Source organism: Babylonia areolata, chromosome 35 (genome assembly GCF_041734735.1).
Source record: "Babylonia areolata isolate BAREFJ2019XMU chromosome 35, ASM4173473v1, whole genome shotgun sequence".
Classification (NCBI taxonomy): Eukaryota; Metazoa; Mollusca; class Gastropoda; order Neogastropoda; family Buccinidae; genus Babylonia; species Babylonia areolata.
Genome location: NC_134910.1, coordinates 17,601,126 through 17,625,913, shown reverse-complemented (window position 1 = coordinate 17,625,913; position 24,788 = coordinate 17,601,126). Strand labels below are relative to the sequence as shown.

The following is a 24,788-nucleotide window of genomic DNA, read 5'->3' as shown; positions in this document are numbered from 1 at the left end:
GGTGGAGCACTTTTGCGGGTGGAATTGCATGGCCCACTGTTTCTCCCAGATGGAAAGGGAAACTAGGTCTTCTTGGAGTGTGTGCTGGTCGGCTTCCTTCTTGATTATTTTGTTGCACATGGTGTGTCATATGCAAATAAGATTTATTTCGTTTTCCTCCTTCTTATTTTCCGCCCCTTCCCCACCCCTCCTTAGTTCGTCCAAAAAACCTGGAAAAAGACATTGTTCAAGTGACGCAAGTGTTACTTTCGTTTTCGACAGAGGAACCGGAAGTGCCTACAGCGATGATATTTTCACGACACCCACAGCAGAAGAGTTTATTCGCAGTCCTGTTTTTCGAGTGCACGATGTACTGGTCGATTTTGTTTTGTTCTTTTGTTGTCAGCAAAATTAAAAATAATCATTACTTTATGGTAATCAGTAATCAAACTTGGCCATGGCGGAAATTTTAACCATAAAATGTCCTGGAAGGCTAACAAGGTGACACACCGAAGTTAAAATGAAGCGGGGTTGACTGCAGACTACAAATGCGTTGTATAAAGTTTGTTTGGTCAGTGACATATATTATGTAACTAGTTTGGTAGTCCCAAACCGTTCGAGTCAGTACATTATAGCGGTCTTAAAACCTGCCAGCATGTTTTGTCGATTTGATGTCTGCAACAAGTTTATACAGTCAGTACTTGCAATATTTGCACACTGATTAAGTTCATTCGGTTGATAACTTGTGTTTTATGACGTTATGGTGTGTGTGTGTGTGTGTGTGTGTGTGTTTCAGTTAGGCGTAGGACTGCAGATCCATTATCGTCAGTTTTCAGTTTCAGTTTTTCAAGGAGGCGTCACTGCATTTCAAACCTGTTTGTTACACCACATCTGCTGGGCAGATGACTGACCAGCAGCACAACCCCAAGTGCTAGTCAGTTCTTGATTGTGTGTGTGTGTGTGTGTGTACATATATATATATATATATATATATATATATATATATACATACATACACATACACATACATATAACTGTGTACATATCAGAGTGGATTTCCTCTATACAATTTTGCCAGAGGACAACACATGTTGCCATGCATTCTTTTTCAGTGGGCCAAGTGCATGCTGCACACAGGACCTGTACTGAATGATTAGTCACTCATTTTGATTTTCCAATCAAACTTGGGAGAAAGGGTGAGACTGGGACTGGAACTGAGATCCTCATGGGCAGTCTATTGGCAGATAAGCATCTTAACCATTCTGCCACCTTCTTTCTTTCAGAAAGGCATTTTACTGACCCTGCTGTATGCCAAGCCTTGGACACAGAAAGTATGAATTCACTGCCCCTATGACCATATAAAGGCTTTGAAACCTTTTACTTAATTTATTTTAAATTATACTATTATTAAAAGCTTATTTAGTATTTATCATCATTGCTGTCTTTTTTATTTATTCATTTTATTTTATTTTATTTTATTTATTTATGTATTTATGTATTTATTTATTTATGTATTTATGTATTTATTTATTTATTTATTTTTTGTATGCTTACAGTTGACTTCATCAAGCTTTTGCACCTCATAAATATTAGTAGTAGTAGTAGTAGGTATTTTTTTTAAATGTATTTATCGATTATTTATTTATTTATTTACTTAATAAAAGTTATTTATTTTAATTTTATTAATTTATCCCCCTTGGTGTTGTGATTTATTTCATTTTGTTTCATTTTATTTTTTTTATTTTTTTCTTAAGGCCTGACTAAGCGCGTTGGGTTACGCTGCTGGTCAGGCATCTGCTTGGCAGATGTGGTGTAGCGTATATGGATTTGTCCGAACACAGTGACACCTCCTTGAGCTACTGATACTGATACTTAGTATTGAGAAAATGAAATGAACACTAATGTTAATGTTTTATATGTCTCAGAGAATAACAGGGGACTGAATGCTGTCAACAGTGACTTGCCAGGCTTGGAGTCGTCTCTCTTGCCTCAGGAGATTGATTACCTCCCCTGTGGTGGTGCTGCCTCACAGAAAGATGACAACTGCTCAGAAAGTGAAATACCTTGGGTAAAATGGATATCATTATTTTCATGTTACACACACACATATACACATACAGAAATGCAAACCAGTCAGTAAGGCCAAAGTACTGTGCCAGAGGGTGATATGGTGACATTATGTCACCTTATTTTAGTGCAGTTTGTATATTATATACTTGAAATATAAAAATAAAATAAAAAGGTGTTAGTTTGACATTGTTTTTATGAGGAATACATTTTCTACAGTACATATTCCTTTTTGTTGTTGTTTTTTTGTTGTTGCTGATAATTGAATTTGCTGTATATAGTGATTGTTCCACCCTTTCTTTTTTGGTTAATGATTTGCATGTCTTGATACATCATTGGACACAAAGTCTTACTGCACTGAAAGAAAAAAAAAAGATTTGATCATTAACTTCCTGAATTTTGCCTAGCATACTGGTAGCCTAGTGGTTCTGCATACTGTGAGAAAATCTGAGTTTATGGGATCAAATCCCACACTCCCAAGTATTTTCTCCCTCTCTACCAGACCTTGAATGGTGGTCTTGATGCTAGTCATTCTGGTTAGTGCATGTAAAAGAACCCATGGCAACAAAAGGGTTGTCTCTTGCAAAATTCTATAGAATTCTGTCAACTTTGACAGGAAAACAGATACACTTACAGGCTGAAAAAAGAAGAAGAAAGAAAAGAAAAAAAAAGATGGTGCTTCTTTGTGGTGATGCACTCTCCCTGGGGAGAGCAGCCTGAATTTCACACAGAGAAACTAGTTGTGACAGAGAGTTATACATGACAATACAATTAACAGTCTCTGGTTTTCCTCCTTAGAATTGTCAATAATTGTTTGTAATTTTCTTACTCTCTTTTATTTCTTGCAACCAATAAGCTTTATTCATTGAAACTATTATGCATTATTCTCATTCAGCTGAACAATTTAAATTGATTATCAGCAGTCAGTAGATTATGTATTACAGTCAGTTATGTCTGACTATGACCAGAACAGCAGAGGAGGCAGTCGCTGTCCTGACTATCTTTGGGAGAAATTGATTGTAGTGGAGAGTGTCTTGCCCAAGTTGCATATCTCTCGGCCAAGAGGGTTTCAGGACAGTCAGTGGTGGGATGATCCCCAAAGGCCAACTAGCCCCAATGCTGCAGCACTAAGAGCGAGTGCAGTCTTGCCTCCTAGTTTGAGAGTCATAGTCCTTCACAAATGACTAAGCTGTAAATGATTTCCATTGCAGTAGAGAAATCATTGATCATACAGCTCTCACTTTTCTGTTGACCCAACTGTAAGCTGTCAATCTCTGATATTAACTGAGGGTGGACTTGGTAGGTTATGGAAACAGGAAATACCCAGAATGCATTTCCCCTCCAAAATAGTGTGTTGCTGCTTAAATAGCTTGCACAGAAGCCTGCTGGCATCGTGGTAACTGGGAGATCAGAACATTAGACTTTCAAATTGAGAATTATGGCTGTGACTCCAATTTCTTAAGGAATATTCAACAGGGGTGGAAAAAAGCTGGGTTTTTTTTTTCAGTCTCAAGGAAAAGACCCCACCCCCCCACCCACCCCATGTATCTATACACTTACAGAAGATTTAGTATGTGTGTTCAAGATCCTGTAATCCACATCAGAAATTGATTAAAAAACATGAATATACCTGGCGTGCACTCACCCACAACTGCTAGATAGGTACGGGTTGAAATGATGACAGATGTAAAAACCTCAAATATGAAAATGAAAATGAACATGGGAGTAGCATCCAATGAACAAAAAATGTAAATGAATTGACACTGAGAGTTGCAACCCATGATCACAGATAAAAAATAAAAAAATAGTGGAATTTAACCAGGAGGAAGGCCAGAAGAATGGATGAAGAAAGGTGTGTGTGTGTGTGTGTGTGTGTGTGTGTGTGTGTGTGTGTATGTGTGACAGTCAGGAGGAAGGCCAGAAGATGGATGAAGAAAGGTGTGTGTGTGTGTGTGTGTGTGTGTGTGTGTGTGTGTGTGTGTGGCAGTCAGGAGGAAGGCCAGAAGATGGATGAAGAAAGGTGTGTGTGTGTTTGTGTGTGTTTGTGTGTGTGTGTGTGTGTGTGTGTGTGTGTGTGTGTGTGTGTGGCAGTCAGGAGGAAGCCCAGAAGATGGATGAAGAAAGGTGTGTGTGTGTGACAGTCAGGAGGAAGCCCAGAAGATGGATGAAGAAAGGTGTGTGTGTGTGACAGTCAGGAGGAAGGCCAGAAGATCGATGAAGAAAGGTGTGTGTGTGTGGCAGTCAGGAGGAAGCCCAGAAGATGGATGAAGAAAGGTGTGTGTGTGTGACAGTCAGGAGGAAGCCCAGAAGATGGATGAAGAAAGGTGTGTGTGTGTGACAGTCAGGAGGAAGCCCAGAAGATGGATGAAGAAAGGTGTGTGTGTGTGACAGTCAGGAGGAAGCCCAGAAGATGGATGAAGAAAGGTGTGTGTGTGACAGTCAGGAGGAAGCCCAGAAGATGGATGAAGAAAGGTGTGTGTGTGTGACAGTCAGGAGGAAGCCCAGAAGATGGATGAAGAAAGGTGTGTGTGTGTGTGTGTGACAGTCAGGAGGAAGCCCAGAAGATTGATGAAGAGCTGTTCTCCACGTACGCCTTCAGTGTGGATCAGCTGATGGAGCTGGCTGGATACAGCTGTGCTGTGGCTGTGGCCAAGGTCTGTGTCACTGTCTGTCTATTGTCTGTGTGTCATGGTCTGTTGTCTGTGTGTCACTGTATGTCTGTGTCAGTCTGTTGTCTGTGTCACTGTCTGTTGTCTGTGTCACTGTCTGTTGTCTGTGTCAGTCTGTTGTCTGTGTCACTGTCTGTTGTCTGTGTCGCTCGGTTGTGTGTCACTGTCTGTTGTCTGTGTCAGTCTGTTGTCTGTGTCACTGTCTGTTGTCTGTGTCAGTCTGTTGTCTGTCACTGTCTGTTGTCTGTGTCAGTCTGTTGTCTGTGTCACTGTCTGTTGTCTGTGTCAGTCTGTTGTCTGTCACTGTCTGTTGTCTGTGTCAGTCTGTTGTCTGTGTCACTGTCTGTTGTCTGTGTCACTCGGTTGTGTGTCACTGTTGTCTGTGTCACTTTTGGTTGTGTTTCACTGTCTGTTGTCTGTGTGTTCTCTGGAACCATTTAACAGTTATTTTGTGGACTGTGCCGTCATCACAGACATTTTAACTGTTTCTATCAGTGATTCTGTACCATAACTGTGCTGCTTCTTGTGGATTACTGTGATTTTTCTCTGGCTGCAGCGATCTGTTCTTTCAGTTTCACGTACTTGTGAATGTGCTGGGTCACATTTCTTGCTGTATACCTATGGATGAAACTGAAGGACATCTTACTTGAGAAATTTAAAGACATTCAGTTTTAAGAAATACTAGAATCATTTAAGGTAAAACATTCTCCAGTCATTTATCTTCATTTCACAAAACAAACAACAACCAAACAACCAAACCAAACAAAACAAAAACAGCACAGAATACAGGCTAAGTGAATCATAATCATTATGACATTAGTGAGGTGGTGATATGATGTGTGTGTGTGTGTGTGTGTGTGTGCACCAAGTGTGACGTGTGTTGGTGTGTGCAGTGTTACCCGGCGCACACACTACACAAACACAAGGGAGCAGTACTGGTGTGCTGTGGGCCTGGCAATAATGGAGGGGACGGGCTGGTGTGTGCCAGACACCTCAAACTGTTTGTGAGGAGCCTTTTTTCTCCTTTCTGTGGTTTTTAATGTTGTTTCTGGGACATCTCAAACTGTTTTGTTTCTTTCTTCTTCAGTATTATTTTATATTTCTCTGTGTTCTTTTTTTCCATTATTTTCTTTTTCTTTCCCAGTTTTTGTGAAATTTTAAACTATTTATGAGTGTTTTATTTCATTTATTTTGCTGTCATTTTTATGAAATTTTAAACTGTGAGTGTTCTTTTTTTGGTTTCTTTTGTGGTTGTTTCAAGACATTTTGTTAAGCATTCACTTTGCTACATTACAGGCTCTGTGTGTGTGTGTGTGTGTGTGTGTGTGTGTGTGTGTGTGTTTGGTGTGTGTGTGTGTGTGTGTGTGTGTTAAAGGCTGTGTGTGTGTGTGTGTGTGTTTAGATGTCTGTTTTTAAGTGTGTGGTGTAAATGAATATGCTGTATAGTGACTTTTTCAGATGATTGATTTGCATTGTTGTACATAATAATGTGAGAATTTGTGAACAACACACATAAAGAGAAACCTGTTCTCTTTCCTTGCATCAGGGATTCTCCCCGGTGTTGTTCTACCCCAAGCAGCCAGCCAAGCAGCTGTTCACCAACCTGCACACACAGTGTGAGAAGATGAACATGTCCTTCATCGACAGCCTTCCTCCAGACGCCAAGTCACTGACTGACTCCTATGACCTGATAGTGGACGCCCTGTTTGGGTTCAGCTTCAAGGGACCCCCCCGCCCCCAGTTCCAGGAGATCCTGGACAAACTGAAGGCTGTGGAGAAGGAGGTGCCTGTGTGCAGCATTGACGTGCCCTCAGGTCGGGAGACACGATGCTTCCATCCTTTAGTTTGTGTGGGGGTGGGGGGAGTGTTGTGCTGTGAGTGTGGTCAGTGTCAGAGGTGTGTCCCAGGTTTATGTGTGTTGGTGGGGGGAGGGGGGGGGTTGAGGGGGGTTGTGCTGTGAGTTTGGTCAGCGATAAAGGTGTGTCCCAGGTTTATGTACATGGATATGGCTGTACATTTACCTGCCAACCCTCGTTGGCAAGCTGGCTGGCCCCCCGAAAGGAGTGAACGATCGCCTGATGACGATGAAACTCCCTATATGCAACGGGAAGAAGTTTACCACCATTGTCAGCGCCTACGTGCCCACCATGACCAACCCGGATGAGATCAAGGACAAGTTCTACGAGGACCTGAATGCTGTCATCACCACTGTTCCCAACGCAGACAAGCTTATCATTCTTGGTGACTTTAACGCGAGAGTTGGCTGTGACAGCACCTGGGAAGGCGTGATTGGGAAGCATGGGGTTGGTAACTGTAACAGCAATGGCCAGCTATTTCTCCAGACATGTGCCGAGCACGACCTTCTTATCACAAACACCATCTTCTGCCTCCCTACCCGTAACAGGATGTCATGGATGCATCCTCGCTCTGGGCATTGGCATCTCATCGACTTTGTCATCGTCAGGAAGAGGGACAGGCAGGACGTACGAGTCACGAGGGCCTTGTGCGGTGCCAAGTGCTGGACAGACCACTGCCTTATCGTCTCCAAGCTCAACCTCCGCATCCAGCCCAAGAGACGGCCTCAGGGCATGAAAGCACCCAAACGCCTGAATGTCAACAAGCTGGAGCTAGGCAACATCAAGCAGAGCTTTGCTGACACCCTGGAGGAACGCCTCAAGTCCACTGTGCTGGGCAACCAGAATGTGGAGGCAGCATGGGGCGCACTGCATGAGACGGTGTACAACACTGCCATGGAGTGCCTGGGGCCTTCTGCCAGGAAGCACAGAGACTGGTTTGATGAGAACTGCACTGAGATCAAGCAGCTGCTAGAAGACAAACGCCAAGCCTACAGAGCCCACATTGAAGATCCCAAGTCAGTCAAAGAAAGACATACTGAAGAGCACACGCAGCACCATCCAGCTGAAGCTGCGGCAGATGCAGGATTCCTGGTTGAGCAACAAAGCTGATGAGATCCAGGGCTTTGCAGACAGGAATGACATGAAGAACTATAACGGCCTGAAAGAAGTCTACGGTCCCACCACCTCCGGATCTGCTCCACTCCTCAGTGCTGATGGTTCTACCCTGATCACTGACAAGGACGGGATCCTTGAGAGATGGGCTGAACACTTTGACAGCGTACTGAACCGCCCTTCCACCATCAATGATGAAGCCATCGACCGACTCCCCCAGGTGCCAGTCAGTGAGTCGTTGGGTGCCATTCCAACTTTGGAGGAGACCCAGAAAGCTATCCATCTGCTATCCAATGGCAAAACCCCTGGCTCAGACTCCATTCCAGCTGAGGTCTACAAAGAAGGTGGTATGGTGCTGACTGAGAAGCTTCATCAGCTGTTCCAGCTCATCTGGCAGCATGAGGCAGTTCCACAGGACTTCAAAGACGCTTCCATCATACACCTGTACAAGCGCAAAGGAAATCGTCAGGCCTGTGACAACCATCGTGGAATATCCCTGCTGTCCGTCGCAGGCAAGACTCTGGCCAGAGTGCTACTCAACCATCTCATAGCGCACCTTGAGCAAGGTCTCCTACCAGAGAGCCAGTGTGGCTTCCGAAAAGAAAGCGGGACTATCGACATGGTGTTTGCTGCCAGGCAGCTCCAGGAGAAGTGTCAGGAACAGAACGCCGACCTTTACTCCACCTATGTTCATCTGACCAAGGCCTTCAATACTGTTAGCAGAGATGGCCTTTGGAGAATCATGGTGAAGTACGGATGTCCCAGAAAGTTCATCACCATCATACGGCAACTACACGATGGGATGCTGGCCCGAGTCCAAGACAACGGAGAGACTTCAGAACCATTCCCTGTCTCCAACGGAGTCAAGCAAGGGTGTGTTCTTGCCCCCACCTTGTTCAGTCTCATGTTTTCAACCATGCTGACAGATGCCTTCAGAGACGCTGACGTAGGCATTGGCATCAGGTACCACACAGATGGCTCACTCTTCAACCTCAGGAGGCTTCAAGCAAAAACCAAGGTGAGGACAGACACCGTCAACGACTTCCTGTTTGCTGATGACTGCGCTCTCAACGCTGCCTCCGAAGCTGACATGCAGCACAGTGTCGACAAGTTCTCTGCTGCCTGTGACAACTTTGGCCTCACAATCAGCACAAAGAAGACTGAGGTGATGCACCAGCCAGCTCCAGGAAAGCCTTACGTTGAACCAAACATCTTCATCAACGGGCAACGACTGAAGTTCACATACCTGGGCAGTACGCTCTCTCGCACAGTTGTCAGCGACGATGAGGTGAATGCCAGACTCGCCAAAGCCAGCGCTGGCTTCGGCAGACTCCATAAGAATGTTTGGAACAGGAGAGGCATCACCCTGGAGACGAAGCTCAAAGTATACAAGGCCATAGTTCTCACCACACTGCTCTATGGATAAGAATCATGGACGGTCTACAAATGCCACGCCAAAAAGCTGAACCACTTCCACACCACCAGCCTCAGAAAACTTCTCGGCATAAAGTAGCAAGAGAAGATCCCTGACACAGAGGTGCTCACTCGTGCAAACTTGCCTAGCATCTACACCATCTTGATGCAGGCCCAGCTGCGCTGGGCAGGCCATGTAGTTTGCATGCCAGACCACCGGCTCCCCAAGAAACTGCTGTATGGTGAACTCCAACATGGCAAGCGCTCCCATGGAGGCCAAAAGAAGCGCTTCAAAGACACTCTGAAAGCTTCTCTGAAGGCCTTCAACATCAGCCACGACACATGGGAGCCAAATGCAATGGACAGACCAAAGTGGCGTTCAGCTGTCCACAAAGGCGCTAAATCCTGTGAGGCCAACAGAATCGCTGCAGGAGAACAATGCAGACAGGCTAGGACAAGCAGTGCCAGCAAGTCCCCGACAGCCGCCACCATCCCCTGTCCACACTGTGTCAGAACCTTCCGGGCGCGGATTGGCCTGACCAGTCATCTGCGCATCCACAGAGCCCAACCCACCCACCTCCAGGATGACTAGATGGTCCTTGTCGATCCCGACGGACGAACCACACACATATGGATATGGCTGTACATTTACCTGATTTTCTGGTCCACATCTTTTTCAGGTTTTACGGATCAGTGGTTACATTTTTTTTCTGATCTGATGTTGCCCTGTATGGTCAGCTGGGCTCAGAGCAACAATGATAACAAAATATGCAGCTTATCTTTTCTTCTTCTTGCCAAGACATTGCTTGTGTCTTTAAATTGTGTTGGCTGAAGATATATATATGTATATATATATATATATCTATATTATATGTATATCCAAAAATATTCGTTTTCAAGCAGTTTCTGCATAGTGAAGGCACTTCATATTACATCTGTGTTTGTGCGAGTTTGTGCACGTGTGTTTGCGGTGTTGTGATATCTTGTGTGTTTAATGTCAGACATTTTATTGTAAAGCACTGTGAGAGGTTTGAAAGCATTGTATGAATGTACTAATATTGTTATTATCATAAAAAGTATTGTATACAAGAGAAGTGAAGTGTTGCTGGGAGTGAAGTGGTGTGGGTGGTGTGTCTGCAGGGTGGGACGTGGAGAAGGGCTGTCCTGAGGGGCTGCAGCCAGAACTGCTCATCTCCCTCACCGCCCCCAAGAAATGTGCTGAGCTGTTCCACGGCAAGCACCACTTCCTGGGAGGCCGCTTCGTGCCGGACAGTCTGGCGGAGAAATACAACCTGCGTCTGCCGGAGTACCCTGACACTGACCCCATCGTGGAGCTGAAGTGACAGGGCCGTACGCTTGTGATGTCTGGTTGTTCACTTCACTGTCTCACTTCCAGTCAAGGTGGTGTCAAAGTGTATGGACTGACCCATATTTGCCCCACCACATCTGCTTAGAATAAAGCTTAAAAAAAAAAAATTTTTTAATGGAGGGGCAGATGCCTGACGAACTCACTGTTCCAGCACACTGATCAGGCCTTGGAATTCATGACTTGTCATCACTGACTTCTGCTGCTGAGAGAGAGTGAGAGAGAGAGAGAGAGAATGTGTGTGTGCATGTGTGTGTGTGTGTGTGCATTTGTGTGTGTATGTGCATGCGTGTGTGTGGTCGCACGTGCATTTGGCCCAGTGAAGAGCTGTTCCAAGTTTGTTTCCAGATATCAGATAAGAGGACTACACATCTCAAAACAGAACATTTCTTTATTGCCAAGTGTACCAGAATGACAAAAAATATATGGTGTGGGATGTTTCATAAAGTTGCAAGTGTAAACTAAAAATTTATGTTTGAAGGTCAGAGTTCTTGGATCGTGGTTAAAATTTTAATTTTGAATGTGGTTTGTACAGTAGCGTTTTCAAAGTTGAGCCATATCCAATATTTATCCTTCATTGTTGTTGAACCCTTCAGGCATCAGTCAAGCTGTGTTCTGTCCTGTAGTTATTGCTTTGTCTTGTTCTGATTTGTTAGAACTAATCATTTGGTGTCATTCACTTCGGTGTCAAACTGGAGCAAGCTATGGTCAGGTTTGCTGTTTTGGACAACAGGAAATCAACTGGCTGTATAGCTTGCACAGGTGTCATGGTAACCATACAAGACAAACAGGGAGTGTATGACAGAACTTTTGTTCATCATTTGCTTAAACCAGAAAAATCAAATTTGTGAACATTCTGTTGGATTTAATAATATTGTTGGTGTATGTGTGTATATAAAAAAAAAATAGTAAAGAGTGGTAACTCTCTCCATTCACAAGGTACACAACTTCAAGTCAGTGCTGCTTACGCTACCGATTCAGCTAGCACACAGGTAAATAAGGTACATTGGAACAAACCCAGACACTTCCCCAAAAAAGGAAGCGCCGGGCCTGTCCTTATACCGATCATTTGACATGTGCGCACAGCAGCAAAGACAGAAGAAATGTGTAAACACAAATTTGCTTTTATTCAAGACTGGCATAGCCTTTTTAATCCCGAACAAGCCACACAGAACACATGCACAATACAGAACAAACAGATGGTTGCCTCGGTGATTTTTCAACTGGAAATTAACAAATAATCTTCTGGCCTCATTATTTGTTAATATTAAAAAAATCTTTGAAAATATTGTTTTCATGCTGGTTTTGACATTGTTGGACTGAAGTTGTGTGTAAGTATTATTATTGTATTCTCCACACCCCAAACAGGGGAAAAAGGATTAAATTTATTTGAATTTTAAAATAAAAATCATTCTACATTTGCAAGTGGGTTGATTGTTTTATGTACAATTGTCTGCACTTTTATTCAGAGTATTATTGGGCTGAACCTCTTGACTGCCTGTCTGTTATATTAACTGACCTCTTGCAGCCTCTGTGACACCTGTCTGTTATATTAACTGACCTCTTGCAGCCTCTGTGACACCTGTCTGTTAATTTAACTGACCTCTTGGAGCCTCTGTGACACCTGTCTGTTAAATTAACTGACCTCTTGCAGCCTCTGTGACATCTGTGTGTTATATTAACTGACCTCTTGCAGCCTCTGTGACACCTGTGTGTTATATTAACTGACCTCTTGCAGCCTCTGTGACACCTGTCTGTTATATTAACTGACCTCTTGGAGCCTCTGTGACACCTGTCTGTTAAATTAACTGTCCTCTTGCAGCCTCTGTGACACCTGTTAAATTAACAGACCTCTTGGAGCCTCTGTGACACCTGTTAAATTAACAGACCTCTTGGAGCCTCTGTGACACTGTCTGTTATATTAACTGACCTCTTGCAGCCTCTGTGACACCTGTTAAATTAACAGACCTCTTGGAGCCTCTGTGACACCTGTTAAATTAACAGACCTCTTGGAGCCTCTGTGACACCTGTGTGTTAATTTAACTGACCTCTTGCAGCCTCTGTGACACCTGTTAAATTAACAGACCTCTTGGAGCCTCTGTGACACCTGTCTGTTAATTTAACTGACCTCTTGCAGCCTCTGTGACACCTGTGTCTTAAATTAACTGACCTCTTGCAGCCTCTGTGACACCTGTGTGTTAAATTAACTGTCCTCTTGCAGCCTCTGTGACACCTGTGTGTTAAATTAACTGACCTCTTACAGCCTCTGTGACACCTGTGTGTTAAATTAACTGTCCTCTTGCAGCCTCTGTGACACCTGTGTGTTAATTTAACTGACCTCTTGCAGCCTCTGTGACACCTGTGTCTTAAATTAACTGACCTCTTGCAGCCTCTGTGACACCTGTGTCTTAAATCAACTGACCTCTTGCAGCCTCTGTGACACCTGTCTGTTAAATTAACTGTCCTCTTGCAGCCTCTGTGACACCTGTGTGTTAAATTAACTGACCTCCAGCAGCCTCTGTGACACCTGTCTGTTAAATTAACTGTCCTCTTGCAGCCTCTGTGACACCTGTGTGTTAAATTAACTGACCTCTTGCAGCCTCTGTGACACCTGTGTGACCTCTTGCAGCCTTCAGTAACACGTGTCTGTTAAATTTACAGACCTCTTGGAGCCTCTATGACACCTGTGTGTTAAATTAACAGACCTCTTGGAGCCTCTGTGACACCTGTGTGTTAATTTAACTGACCTCTTGCAGCCTCTGTGACACCTGTTAAATTAACAGACCTCTTGGAGCCTCTGTGACACCTGTGTGTTAATTTAACTGACCTCTTGCAGCCTCTGTGACACCTGTGTCTTAAATTAACTGACCTCTTGCAGCCTCTGTGACACCTGTGTGTTAAATTAACAGTCCTCTTGCAGCCTCTGTGACACCTGTGTGTTAAATTAACTGACGTCTTGCAGCCTCTGTGACACCTGTCTGTTAAATTAACTGTCCTCTTGCAGCCTCTGTGACACCTGTGTGTTAATTTAACTGACCTCTTGCAGCCTTTGTGACACCTGTGTGTTAAATTAACTGACCTCTTGCAGCCTCTGTGACACCTGTGTCTTAAATTAACTGACCTCTTGCAGCCTCTGTGACACCTGTGTCTTAAATTAACTGACCTCTTGCAGCCTCTGTGACACCTGTCTGTTAAATTAACTGTCCTCTTGCAGCCTCTGTGACACCTGTGTGTTAAATTAACTGACCTCTTGCAGCCTCTGTGACACCTGTCTGTTAAATTAACTGTCCTCTTGCAGCCTCTGTGACACCTGTCTGTTAAATTAACTGACCTCTTGCAGCCTCTGTGACACCTGTGTGACCTCTTGCAGCCTTCAGTAACACGTGTCTGTTAAATTAACAGACCTCTTGGAGCTTTCTGTGATGACTGTCTGTTAATTTAACAGAGGAATTTCATCAATTGAAACTGATCATTAAGACTGCGACATCATAATGGTCTTGGACTCAAAATCCTTTTAAACATTTGAGGAAATTATGAGTGATGCAGACAGTGGAAAAGAAAACTTGACAAGTGATTCAAAAGGTAATTGTGATGAAGAAGAGACCAAAGTTTATTGCTCTTTTTATGCTTGTGTGCTGAGTGCTTTGGTGGGTGAGTTTGTGGAAATATTCACAAAATATTATAAACATGTAATAATTTCAATAGATACTCAGCAAATCACAAAGTGAGCCCTTTTGCTTTATTTCCATGTGAAAGTAGATCTTACTATCTGTCAGTCAGCTGGCATGTGGAAAACAGCTGACCTCAAAAAGGGTCAGCAGTCAAGGTCAAGGTATTAAAAGTTCAGCAAGTTCAGAAACAAATGACGAGTGATGCCACCGGATGTATCCTGTTGATAAAGTCCAGCTACTAGTAAAGTGAAACACCAGCTAAACTTTGAACAATCTTTGTCAGTCTGTGTGGGACAATTTATAGGAATGCCTGCAGAAAAGACCAAGTACTTTTTATGGGTTAAGTAATGGGTTTCTGTCCATTTCAGGGTATGTAAAATCCATGCCAGATATTTTTATACATAAGACATGTGACACCTTGTTCTCATAATGTGTCAAACCAAGTCAGTTTTCTTTTTATCCCATCTGTACACATAAAAAAAAGACAAACAAACTTTTCATGTACTACAAAACATTTATTTATAAAATCACATGCATGACACTTGCACACATATTTAAGATTCAGTCGACATCAGCTATAAGTAAAGGGGACTTAAAAGATGCCGGAGACAACACTTGCTGTCATAAAAAGCTTTATAAATACAGTTGGTATTTTGCTTCAACTGAAAGGGACAGATGGCTTCATAGTGTGCAGAAAGACAAAGCCTCCATGTCTACACAGAAATTAATAGTCATTCAATCTTTTTGACATGTGCAAGTGATTAACACACATTGTTGCAAAAGAAAGTTCTGAAAGGGAAAAAAAAGAAGCTTGTGACTTGCCATTTAGTAGATTTTTTTTTCTAACAAAAAAAAGAAAGAAAGAAAAGAAAAAAAGTCCACCATGTGAATCACAATGGTACCAAACATAAACAACAGAAATAAGCTGATTTCAGGACAGGAGTCAAGATGACTGCCGGAAAAAGAGGGCGTTAGTCAGGGGGGCAAAGGGGAGGTTACCTACTTTTGGGAGGTTATCAGCCGTAGCTACTTTTGCTTTCTCCGCATAGGCGGATAGTAGTTTGCACAGGACAGGAATGTCAGACCCCTGCCAGAGTCTGCACTAGTGGGTCACGGTAAGTATGTTACTTAAACGTAATTTTAGGAAGAAAATTTCCTTTGTGTGATGTTGCCTGTGTCAGTGTGAGAAACTGACTGTGTCAGGTTAACACTGTGGTAGCAGACAGTTCAGTCTGGTTAAACATTCAATGTATCGCTGTAACACCAGTGACCAATACATCACTGTAATCATGAGCTTATATGAATAATTTGTTGCTGTTGCTTGATTGTATTACTATACTAAACGAATGAATAAATATTGTATCAACTTAATCATTCAGGGTTTAACAGACTGGCCACAAAATATGGAGGCACAGCCAGGGCAGGGCTGTTCATATCAATGTCACACCAAATGTTTCTTGGTTGCAGGATTTGTGTGAAGAATGCTTCTTAAACTGCTCAGACACTGCAGAGCACTTAGCTAGTCTGTTGTGTGAACAGTGTCCTTTGAGAACCGGCAAAGAGGCTGGTTATCATCATCATCATTATTATCATTACTGCTGAGCTAACTGCACAGGGAGAACACTGCTGTGCCACACAGTGTCTCTTCAGGGCACTGTATCTCACTAATTATGCATTTTAAAATCAATATTAAAAAACCAAACTGACATTAAAAGAAGTTAACTGTTAGTTTCTCTTCCTACATTTGTGGCTATTTTCAAGTTTTAACATCTTAGTTTTAGGGGTGTTATTGTTCAGAATGAACAGACAAAAAGTACTGACCTGTACCCTACAGCAATCATCAGACAAATGATAAAACAAAACAACTGTACAATTGCTGCATTTGAACAAAGAAAAGATTAAAGCCAATTTAAGCACCTGTCACAAAGTGGAATCACACACACAAGTGGCAGAGTGTATCATCATGTAACGTAACAAATCTGACATCTTTGTCAAACCCTACAGTGTTTAGTCTGTCCTATACCATTCATTCAAACATGTACTGGACACGCATCTTGCATGAAGATATCCAATATTGCATAGAACATCACTTGCACAGCATTTGTTCAAAGGAAGCATAATAACAATGTCAATGTGACAATAAATAACATGCAGGATATCACCACAATGCACATCAAACTGATGCACAATAAAAGTCAGTCTGTGTTGAAGATTCTACTTTCTTGTGTTTGCCACCACTGGCAGCAGGACTTACATTTTGAATGGAGTTGACATTTCTCCTTGGTTTATTGTCCATTCATTACAAGGTGGTTTAGAATAGCTTACAGTGACCATGTCAGTGTCTACATATTCAAACCCAAAGATCACCAGTTCTCTGTTATATCTACAACAATCTTTCAAAGGTCACAAGCAAAACTCAGAATTATAAATGTGTATATTCGGAAAAAGTCTGTGGGCAGCCTTGACACAGCAGGCATCAGAACAAAGTAGACATATGATGGCAACACAGTCTGCAGGTGGCAGTGTATCTGACATTAGCAGCAGGTACCACTGTATCTTTGCATTAGGTTTCTGTAACAAAAACCAATTGAAAACAAGGAAGAATAGTTGAAACAGCCTTTAACAGCCCTCTTCATCCATAAAAAAGGCAATACTGCATGTCACTGTATCACACATGCACAAGAGTTGATCAGTGTGTCCAGTTTCAAAGCTTTACCTGCAAGAAGAACCTGAACAATATTCCTACAGCAGTTAATTAAAAAACAAAACATTTAAAGTATAAACTGGCTTTTAAAAATATTGTTAAAGAATTAAACGTGAGTGGTCAAAACAGTGAGACACATGGGGTTCAAACAAAGGTTGCTTGTCACAGCCACCGTCCATGTCTGTTTGGGTGCAGTTTGTATTTTGCACAGGACAGGAATCAGACCCCTGCCACAGTCTGCACCAGTGGGTCATGGTAAGTGTTAGATTAAATCTAATTTTAGGAAAAATATTTCCTTTTGCTTGATTCAGCAACTTACACCCCCCCAATCCCCCGCCCACCCCCTCCCCAAACAAAGCAGTATGTACAGTGTGTGTGATACTGATAGGTTCTTTTCTGATCTTAAACACTAACAAGAATACATTCATTTCCGATTTTAAATACCACCAATAATATGACTTATTTGCCACACTTCTAAGCACAGGAAATCCTAGGAGATCCTATCTTATTACACATCATTCCTCATCAGTTATCACATCTTTTTTCTGTTCCACAGAAAATATAACAGACACAGAGACTGGGAGAGAAATCTTTGTGTCGTGAAAGTCGATTTTCAGTTTCAGGGAGGCGTTAAGGCGTGTGGACTGATCCACATCTGTTTTTTAATAGAGACTGAAAAAAAAACAGCAGATGCCTGACCTACGCATAGACCCCTTGTCAGGCCTTGAGATTTCTTAGAAAAAATAAAAAATAATTAAAGCAAATAAACAGAACTGCTGACAAAACAGTTTACTGGTTATGGTAAAGGGCTTAAAACAAACAAAAAAAAAAGGTCAACAAAGGCTATAAACTAACAATGGAATATCAGGATAAGAGCTGTGAAAACAAGAGTTTACACACATTGATAAGCCATTGACAAATGAGAAAAGAAAAAAGAAAAGAAAAAAAAGACCATTAAATCTGATGATTTGGACCTTCATGGATGACAAGAATTCAACCACTAAACAAGGAGAAACACCTTCAAACAGCTGGAATTCTTTTGATGTATCTTTCTTGCTTCATGAACTCACTCACCAAAGTGTGGTGTAGCAGCCTATTTGTACCCACGCTGGTCTTTGCCAGGGTAAACATGGCAAGCACAGATCAACTCCGGGTCTGTGTGGACTGACCATTCAACTGTTCAGCTAGTCGGAACTGATCCCCCAGTTGAATTTACCCCCCCCCCCCCCACTCCATTCATAATAGATATGGGGGGCTTAGAATGACCCCTGGAGGGAAATTTGGCCCAGTTAGCATCAATCAAAGTAGAACTCTGTCATGTTTGCTTCCGTAAAGTTGAATTGGAGAGAGGAAGGGGAGGGTGGGGGGGGGGGGGGGGGGGTTGTAAAGGCAAGCCCATAATGGCCCTGTTTCTTTATTATTGGCTGGATTAAATCCCTAGAGACAGAGCAGTTTCAAACCAGGAGGGGTCTGTGCTGATCAGCCACAAACCCTGGGGGTCAGAATCATCCAGGGGTCAAACGCAGCAGGGGGGGAAGTTCAAGGTTGTGACAGCAGAACAGTTCTCATCTCATCCATCTTCTTGACAAAAGAAATAAACGGCAATGTAAAAAGTGAAGGATACAATCCACAAGTGTGTGAGTCATCTGATCGGCCATGCCAAGAAGGCAGGCAGCATGACAGCTGGTTAAAAGTCGTCATCCTCACTGTAATAATAATAATAATTATTATTATCATCATCATCATCATATAATAATAATAATTCTTCTTATTATTATTATAACCTAAAGAGAATAATAATGATATAATAATAATAATTATAATAATAATGATACTGCTACTACTACTACAACTACTACTACTCATAATAATAACTACAAAGAATAATAATTATTATTATCGTTATTATTATACTTTTTTATTATTATTATTTTTATTATTATTGTTATTATCATTATCATTACCATTGTCATTATTATTATTATTATTATACAATAATAATTATTATCACATTATTATTATGAGCATTACTATTATCATATAATAATAATAATAACAGTCATCATAATGATCATCATAATCATAATAATAATAACTATTATTATTATTATTAGCATATAATTATCATTATTATTATTATCATCATTATCATGACGATGATGATAATGATGATGATTATAATAATAATAATAATAATTATTATCATCATTATCATTATTATGACGATGATGATGATTATAATAATAATAATTATTATTATTATCGTAATCATCATTAGTATTATTATGATGATGATGATGATGATAAAGATGATGGTAATGATAATTATGATGATGATGATGATGATTATTATTACAATAACTGTTGTTAGATCATTACAATTATGATTATTATGATGATGATTATTATCATTATTATTATTATTACTTCTTTTTAAAAATTATTATTATCATTATGATTATGATGATGAGGATCATGATGATTATGATGATTCATATTATTATTAATATTATTATTCTATAATAAAAAAAATTAATTGTTATTACTTTTGTTGTTGTTGTTATTATTATGCTGTTGTTATTATCATGACTAATGATGATGATGATGATCATTATTATTATTACTAGATCATTGTTATTCTTATTCTTTTTTTTTTCTTTTTTTTTATACTATTATTGTTCTATTACAACAACAACAATACTACTACTACTACTTATTATTATCATTCTATTATAATAATAATAATTTATTGTTATTATTATTGTTATTATGATGATGATGATGTTGACGATGATGATGAATATTATTTTTTTCATTATTATTATTATTATTACTATTATTAGTATTATTACTGCAATATAACCCTTTTTATATCATTATTATTATTAGTAGTAGTAGTATTACTATTATTATTATTAGTAGTAGTAGTAGTATTGTTATTACTATTATTAGTATTATTACTACAATATAACACTTATTATATCATTATTATTATTATTATTATGGGGATGGAGTGGGGATGGAGTGGGATAGAGTGGGGATGGAGTGGGGATGGAGTAGGATGGAGTAGGATGGGGTAGGGATGGAGTGGGATGGAGTGGGGATGGGGTGGGGATGGGGTAGGGATGGAGTGGGGATGGGGTAGGGATGGAGTGGGATGGTTTGGGATGGAGTGGGGATGGAGTGGGGATGGGGTAGGGATGGAGTGGGATGGAGTGGGGATGGGGTAGGGATGGAGTGGGATGGAGTGGGATGGAGTGGGGATGGGGTAGGGATGGAGTGGGATGGGGTAGGGATGGAGTGGGATGGGGTGGGGATGGGGTAGGGATGGAGTGGGATGGGGTAGGGATGGAGTGGGGATGGAGTGGAATGGAGTGGGGATGGAGTAGGGATGGAGTGGGGATGGAGTGGAATGGAGTGGGGATGGAGTAGGGATGGAGTGGGGATGGAGTGGAATGGAGTGGGGATGGGGTAGGGATGGAGTAGGATGGGGTAGGGATGGAGTGGGATGGAGTGGGGACGGAGTGGAATGGAGTGGGGATGGGGTAGGGATGGAGTGGGGATGGGGTAGGGATGGAGTGGGATGGTTTGGGATGGAGTGGGGATGGAGTGGGATGGAGTGGGGATGGAGTGGGATGGTTTGGGATGGAGTGGGGATGGAGTGGGGATGGAGTGGAATGGAGTGGGGATGGAGTGGGGATGGGGTAGGGATGGAGTGGGATGGGGTAGGGATGGAGTGGGATGGAGTGGGGATGGGGTAGGGATGGAGTGGGATGGGGTAGGGATGGAGTGGGATGGAGTGGGGATGGGGTAGGGATGGAGTGGGATGGGGTAGGGATGGAGTGGGGATGGGGTAGGGATGGAGTGGGATGGAGTGGGGATGGAGTGGGGATGGGGTAGGGATGGAGTGGGATGGAGTAGGGATGGAGTGGGGATGGAGTGGGGATGGGGTAGGGATGGAGTGGGGATGGAGTAGGGATGGAGTAGGGATGGAGTGGGGATGGAGTGGGGATGGCGTAGGGATGGAGTGGGGATGGAGTAGGGATGGAGTGGGATGGAGTGGGGATGGAGTGGGGATGGGGTAGGGATGGAGTGGGGATGGAGTGGGGATGGGGTAGGGATGGAGTGGGATGGAGTAGGGATGGAGTGGGATGGGGTAGGGATGGAGTGGGGATGGAGTGGGGATGGGGTAGGGATGGAGTGGGGATGGAGTGGGATGGAGTGGGATGGGGTAGGGATGGAGTGGGATGGGGTAGGGATGGAGTGGGGATGGAGTGGGGATGGAGTGGGAGTGGGGATGGGGTAGGGATGGAGTGGGGATGGGGTAGGGATGGAGTGGGATGGAGTGGGATGGGGTAGGGATGGAGTGGGATGGGGTAGGGATGGAGTGGGGATGGAGTGGGGATGGAGTGGGAGTGGGGATGGGGTAGGGATGGAGTGGGGATGGGGTAGGGATGGAGTGGGATGGAGTGGGGATGGGGTAGGGATGGAGTGGGATGGAGTGGGGATGGGGTAGGGATGGAGTGGGATGGGGTAGGGATGGAGTGGGATGGGGTGGGGATGGGGTAGGGATGGAGTGGGATGGGGTAGGGATGGAGTGGGATGGAGTGGGGATGGAGTGGGGATGGAGTGGGGATGGAGTGGAATGGAGTGGGGATGGAGTGGAATGGAGTGGGGATGGGGTAGGGATGGAGTGGGATGGAGTGGGGACGGAGTGGAATGGAGTGGGGATGGGGTAGGGATGGAGTGGGATGGGGTAGGGATGGAGTGGGATGGTTTGGGATGGAGTGGGGATGGAGTGGGATGGAGTGGGGATGGAGTGGGGATGGAGTGGGGATGGAGTGGAGATGGAGTGGAGATGGAGTGGGGATGGAGTGGAGATGGAGTGGGGATGGAGTGGGGATGGAGTGGAATGGAGTGGGGATGGGGTAGGGATGGAGTGGGATGGGGTAGGGATGGAGTAGGATGGGGTAGGGATGGAGTGGGATGGGGTGGGGATGGGGTAGGGATGGAGTGGGATGGAATGGGGATGGGGTAGGGATGGAGTGGGGATGGAGTGGGGATGGGGTAGGGATGGAGTGGGGATGGAGTGGGGATGGGGTAGGGATGGAGTGGGAGTGGGGATGGGGTAGGGATGGAGTGGGGATGGGGTAGGGATGGAGTGGGATGGAGTGGGGATGGGGTAGGGATGGAGTGGGATGGAGTGGGGATGGGGTAGGGATGGAGTGGAATGGAGTGGGGATGGGGTAGGGATGGAGTGGGGATGGGGTAGGGATGGAGTCGGATGGAGTGGGGTTGGGGTAGGGATGGAGTGGGGATGGGGTAGGGATGGAGTGGGGATGTGGGGTAGGGATGGAGTGGAATGGAGTGGGGATGGGGTAGGCATGGAGTGGGGATGGGGTAGGGATGGAGTGGGGATGGGGTAGGGATGGTGTGGGGATGGGGTAGGGATGGTGTGGGGATGTGGGGTAGGCATGGAGTGGGATGGAGTGGGGATGGAGTGGGGATGGGGTAGGGATGGAGTGGAATGGAGTGGGGATGGGGTAGGCATGGAGTGGGGATGGAGTGGGGATGGGGTAGGGATGGAGTGGGGATGGGGTAGGGATGGAGTGGGGATGGGGTAGGCATGGAGTGGGAGTGGCGTGGGAGTGAAGTGGAGATCAAGTGGGGTTGGAGTGGGATGGCGTGGGGATGGGGTAGGGATGGAGTGGGATGGAGTGGGGATGGGGTAGGCATGGAGTGGGATGGAGTGGGGATGGGGTAGGCATGGAGTGGGATGGAGTGGGGATGGAGTGGGGATGGAGTGGGGATGGGGTAGGGATGGAGTGGGGATTGGGTAGGCATGGAGTGGGAGTGGCGTGGGAGTGAAGTGGAGATCAAGTGGGGTTGGAGTGGGATGGCGTGGGGATGGGGTAGGGATGGAGTGGGATGGAGTGGGGATGGGGTAGGGATGGAGTGGGGATGGAGTGGGGATGGAGGGGGGATGGGGTAGGGATGGAGTGGGATGGAGTGGGGATGGGGTAGGGATGGAGTGGGGATGGGGTAGGCATGGAGTGGGATGGAGTGGGGATGGAGTGGGGATGGGGTAGGGATGGAGTGGGGATGGAGTGGGGATGGAGTGGGGATGGGGTAGGGATGGAGTGGGGATGGGGTAGGCATGGAGTGGGATGGGGTAGGGATGGAGTGGGGATGGGGTAGGCATGGAGTGGGGATGGGGTAGGGATGGAGTGGGATGGGGTAGGCATGGAGTGGGATGGAGTGGGAGTGGAGTGGAGATCAAGTGGGGTTGGAGTGGGATGGCGTGGGGATGGAGTGGGGTTGAGGCGGGTAGTGGGAAGGATGGAGGGTGCAGGTGGGAAGAGCGGAAATGAGGATAGGCAAATAGGGGAACAATCCGATGTATTTCTGATTCAAATCAAATCAAATCAAAAACACTTTATTAATCCACATGGAAATTAAATTGTGCAATCACAGGCTCATTGTAAACACTGGCACAAAATCATGCGCAACATAAGAAGAGATTAAAACTAGTCAAATAAGAATTCCCAATAGCTGATGATATACTAACCCCCCCACACGCATACTCATGTTAAGACAATAGGGTATTGCACAACAATATTAACAAATGAAAACATCCAACAAAAAAAGGGTATAAATTACTAAAAATGACATGTGTGCACGCACGCACACACACACACACGCACACACACACACCCACACACATGCACACACACACGCACACACACATTAAGACCATAAGGTATTGTACAACAATACATAAATAAAAACATCAAGGGAATAAATCGTATATATAAGTAAAATGCACACACACACACACTCATTCACACACACACAAACAACGTATGCATGCACATAACGTATGTCATGTCAATAAAATCAGAACATTAAGATACATGAAATCCAAGTAAAATAAGAAAATATTTAAAAATCACTTCCGATTACACACACACAGAAATGCTTGCCCGTGCTCACCCGCTCAGTCCCACATGCACGCATGTCTGCTCCCATACACTCGTCTGCTGGTGAAGTTCAGGTGTTGCTGTTGTGAGGGGGCTTGTGGGGTGGGAGGGTTCACTTAGTGTACTGGATGTTTTGATTGTGTGCGCGAATGGCTGTAGGAATAAATGAATTAATGTATCAGGATGTTCTTGCGCGTGGAGCTCTAAACCTACCACTTCTGTCTGACCTTCTGCTATTAATGTCATCATGTAGTGGGTGTCTTTCGTCGTTCAAAATTGTTATTAGTCTGTCAGTCAGTTTTCTATTGTGCATGTCGCTAAAGGCGTCTTGTCTTATACCCACCACCCCACCCGCTTTCCTAATGACTTTTTCCAACCTGTCTTTGTCATGTTTGGTCAGGTTTCCCCCCCAGCACATGGCTCCGTATGTTAAAACACTGCAGACAACAGATGTGTAAAACATTTGGAGCATCTGCTTGCATACATTAAAAGATTTCACAGCCACATTGTAGCAGAGAGTTGAGCGCGACACTGACATTGTACAGAGAGAACATATAAGTTATACATGACACTGACATTGTACAGAGAGAACATACAAGTTATACATGACACTGACATTGTACAGAGAGAACAGACAAGTTATACATAACACTGACATTGTACAGAGAGAACATACAAGTTATACATGACACTGACATTGTACAGAGAGAACATACAAGCTATACATGACACTGACATTGTACAGAGAGAACATACAAGTTATACATGACACTGACATTGTACAGAGAGAACATACAAGTTATACATGACACTGACATTGTACAGAGAGAACATACAAGCTATACATGACACTGACATTGTGCAGAGAGAAAATACAAGTTATACATGTCACTGACATTGTACAGAGAGAACATACAAGTTATACATGACACTGACATTGTACTGAGAGAACATACAAGTTATACATGAC

General features: G+C 43.8%; 1 protein-coding gene and 1 long non-coding RNA gene across 5 annotated transcripts in view; one reads left to right on the top strand and one right to left on the bottom strand.

The window, feature by feature from the left end:
* The first annotated feature begins 275 nt into the window (after positions 1 to 275).
* LOC143277741 (NAD(P)H-hydrate epimerase-like) lies at positions 276 to 11,751 on the top strand. 4 transcript variants are annotated; one of them, XM_076582647.1, is made up of 6 exons: positions 276 to 349; positions 1,905 to 2,047; positions 4,592 to 4,700; positions 5,609 to 5,719; positions 6,262 to 6,529; positions 10,238 to 11,751. In XM_076582647.1, exons 2-6 carry the CDS (start codon positions 1,923 to 1,925, stop codon positions 10,438 to 10,440), a joined length of 816 nt encoding a protein of 271 aa, XP_076438762.1. In that variant the 5' UTR covers positions 276 to 349; positions 1,905 to 1,922; the 3' UTR covers positions 10,441 to 11,751. The 4 variants fall into 4 exon arrangements, with proteins under 4 accessions (XP_076438762.1, XP_076438759.1, XP_076438760.1 ...); XM_076582644.1 differs by having other exon boundaries at positions 5,585 to 5,719; XM_076582645.1 differs by lacking the exon at positions 276 to 349 and adding an exon at positions 369 to 550 and having other exon boundaries at positions 5,585 to 5,719.
* Positions 11,752 to 14,652: 2,901 nt separating this feature from the next.
* The window catches only part of LOC143277742 (uncharacterized), a 74,424-nt gene continuing 64,288 nt past the window's right edge, over positions 14,653 to 24,788 (bottom strand). Inside the window, exon 4 of the long non-coding RNA XR_013053783.1 lies at positions 14,653 to 16,705. This is a non-coding gene — a long non-coding RNA (uncharacterized LOC143277742). The remainder of the gene's footprint in view (positions 16,706 to 24,788) is intronic.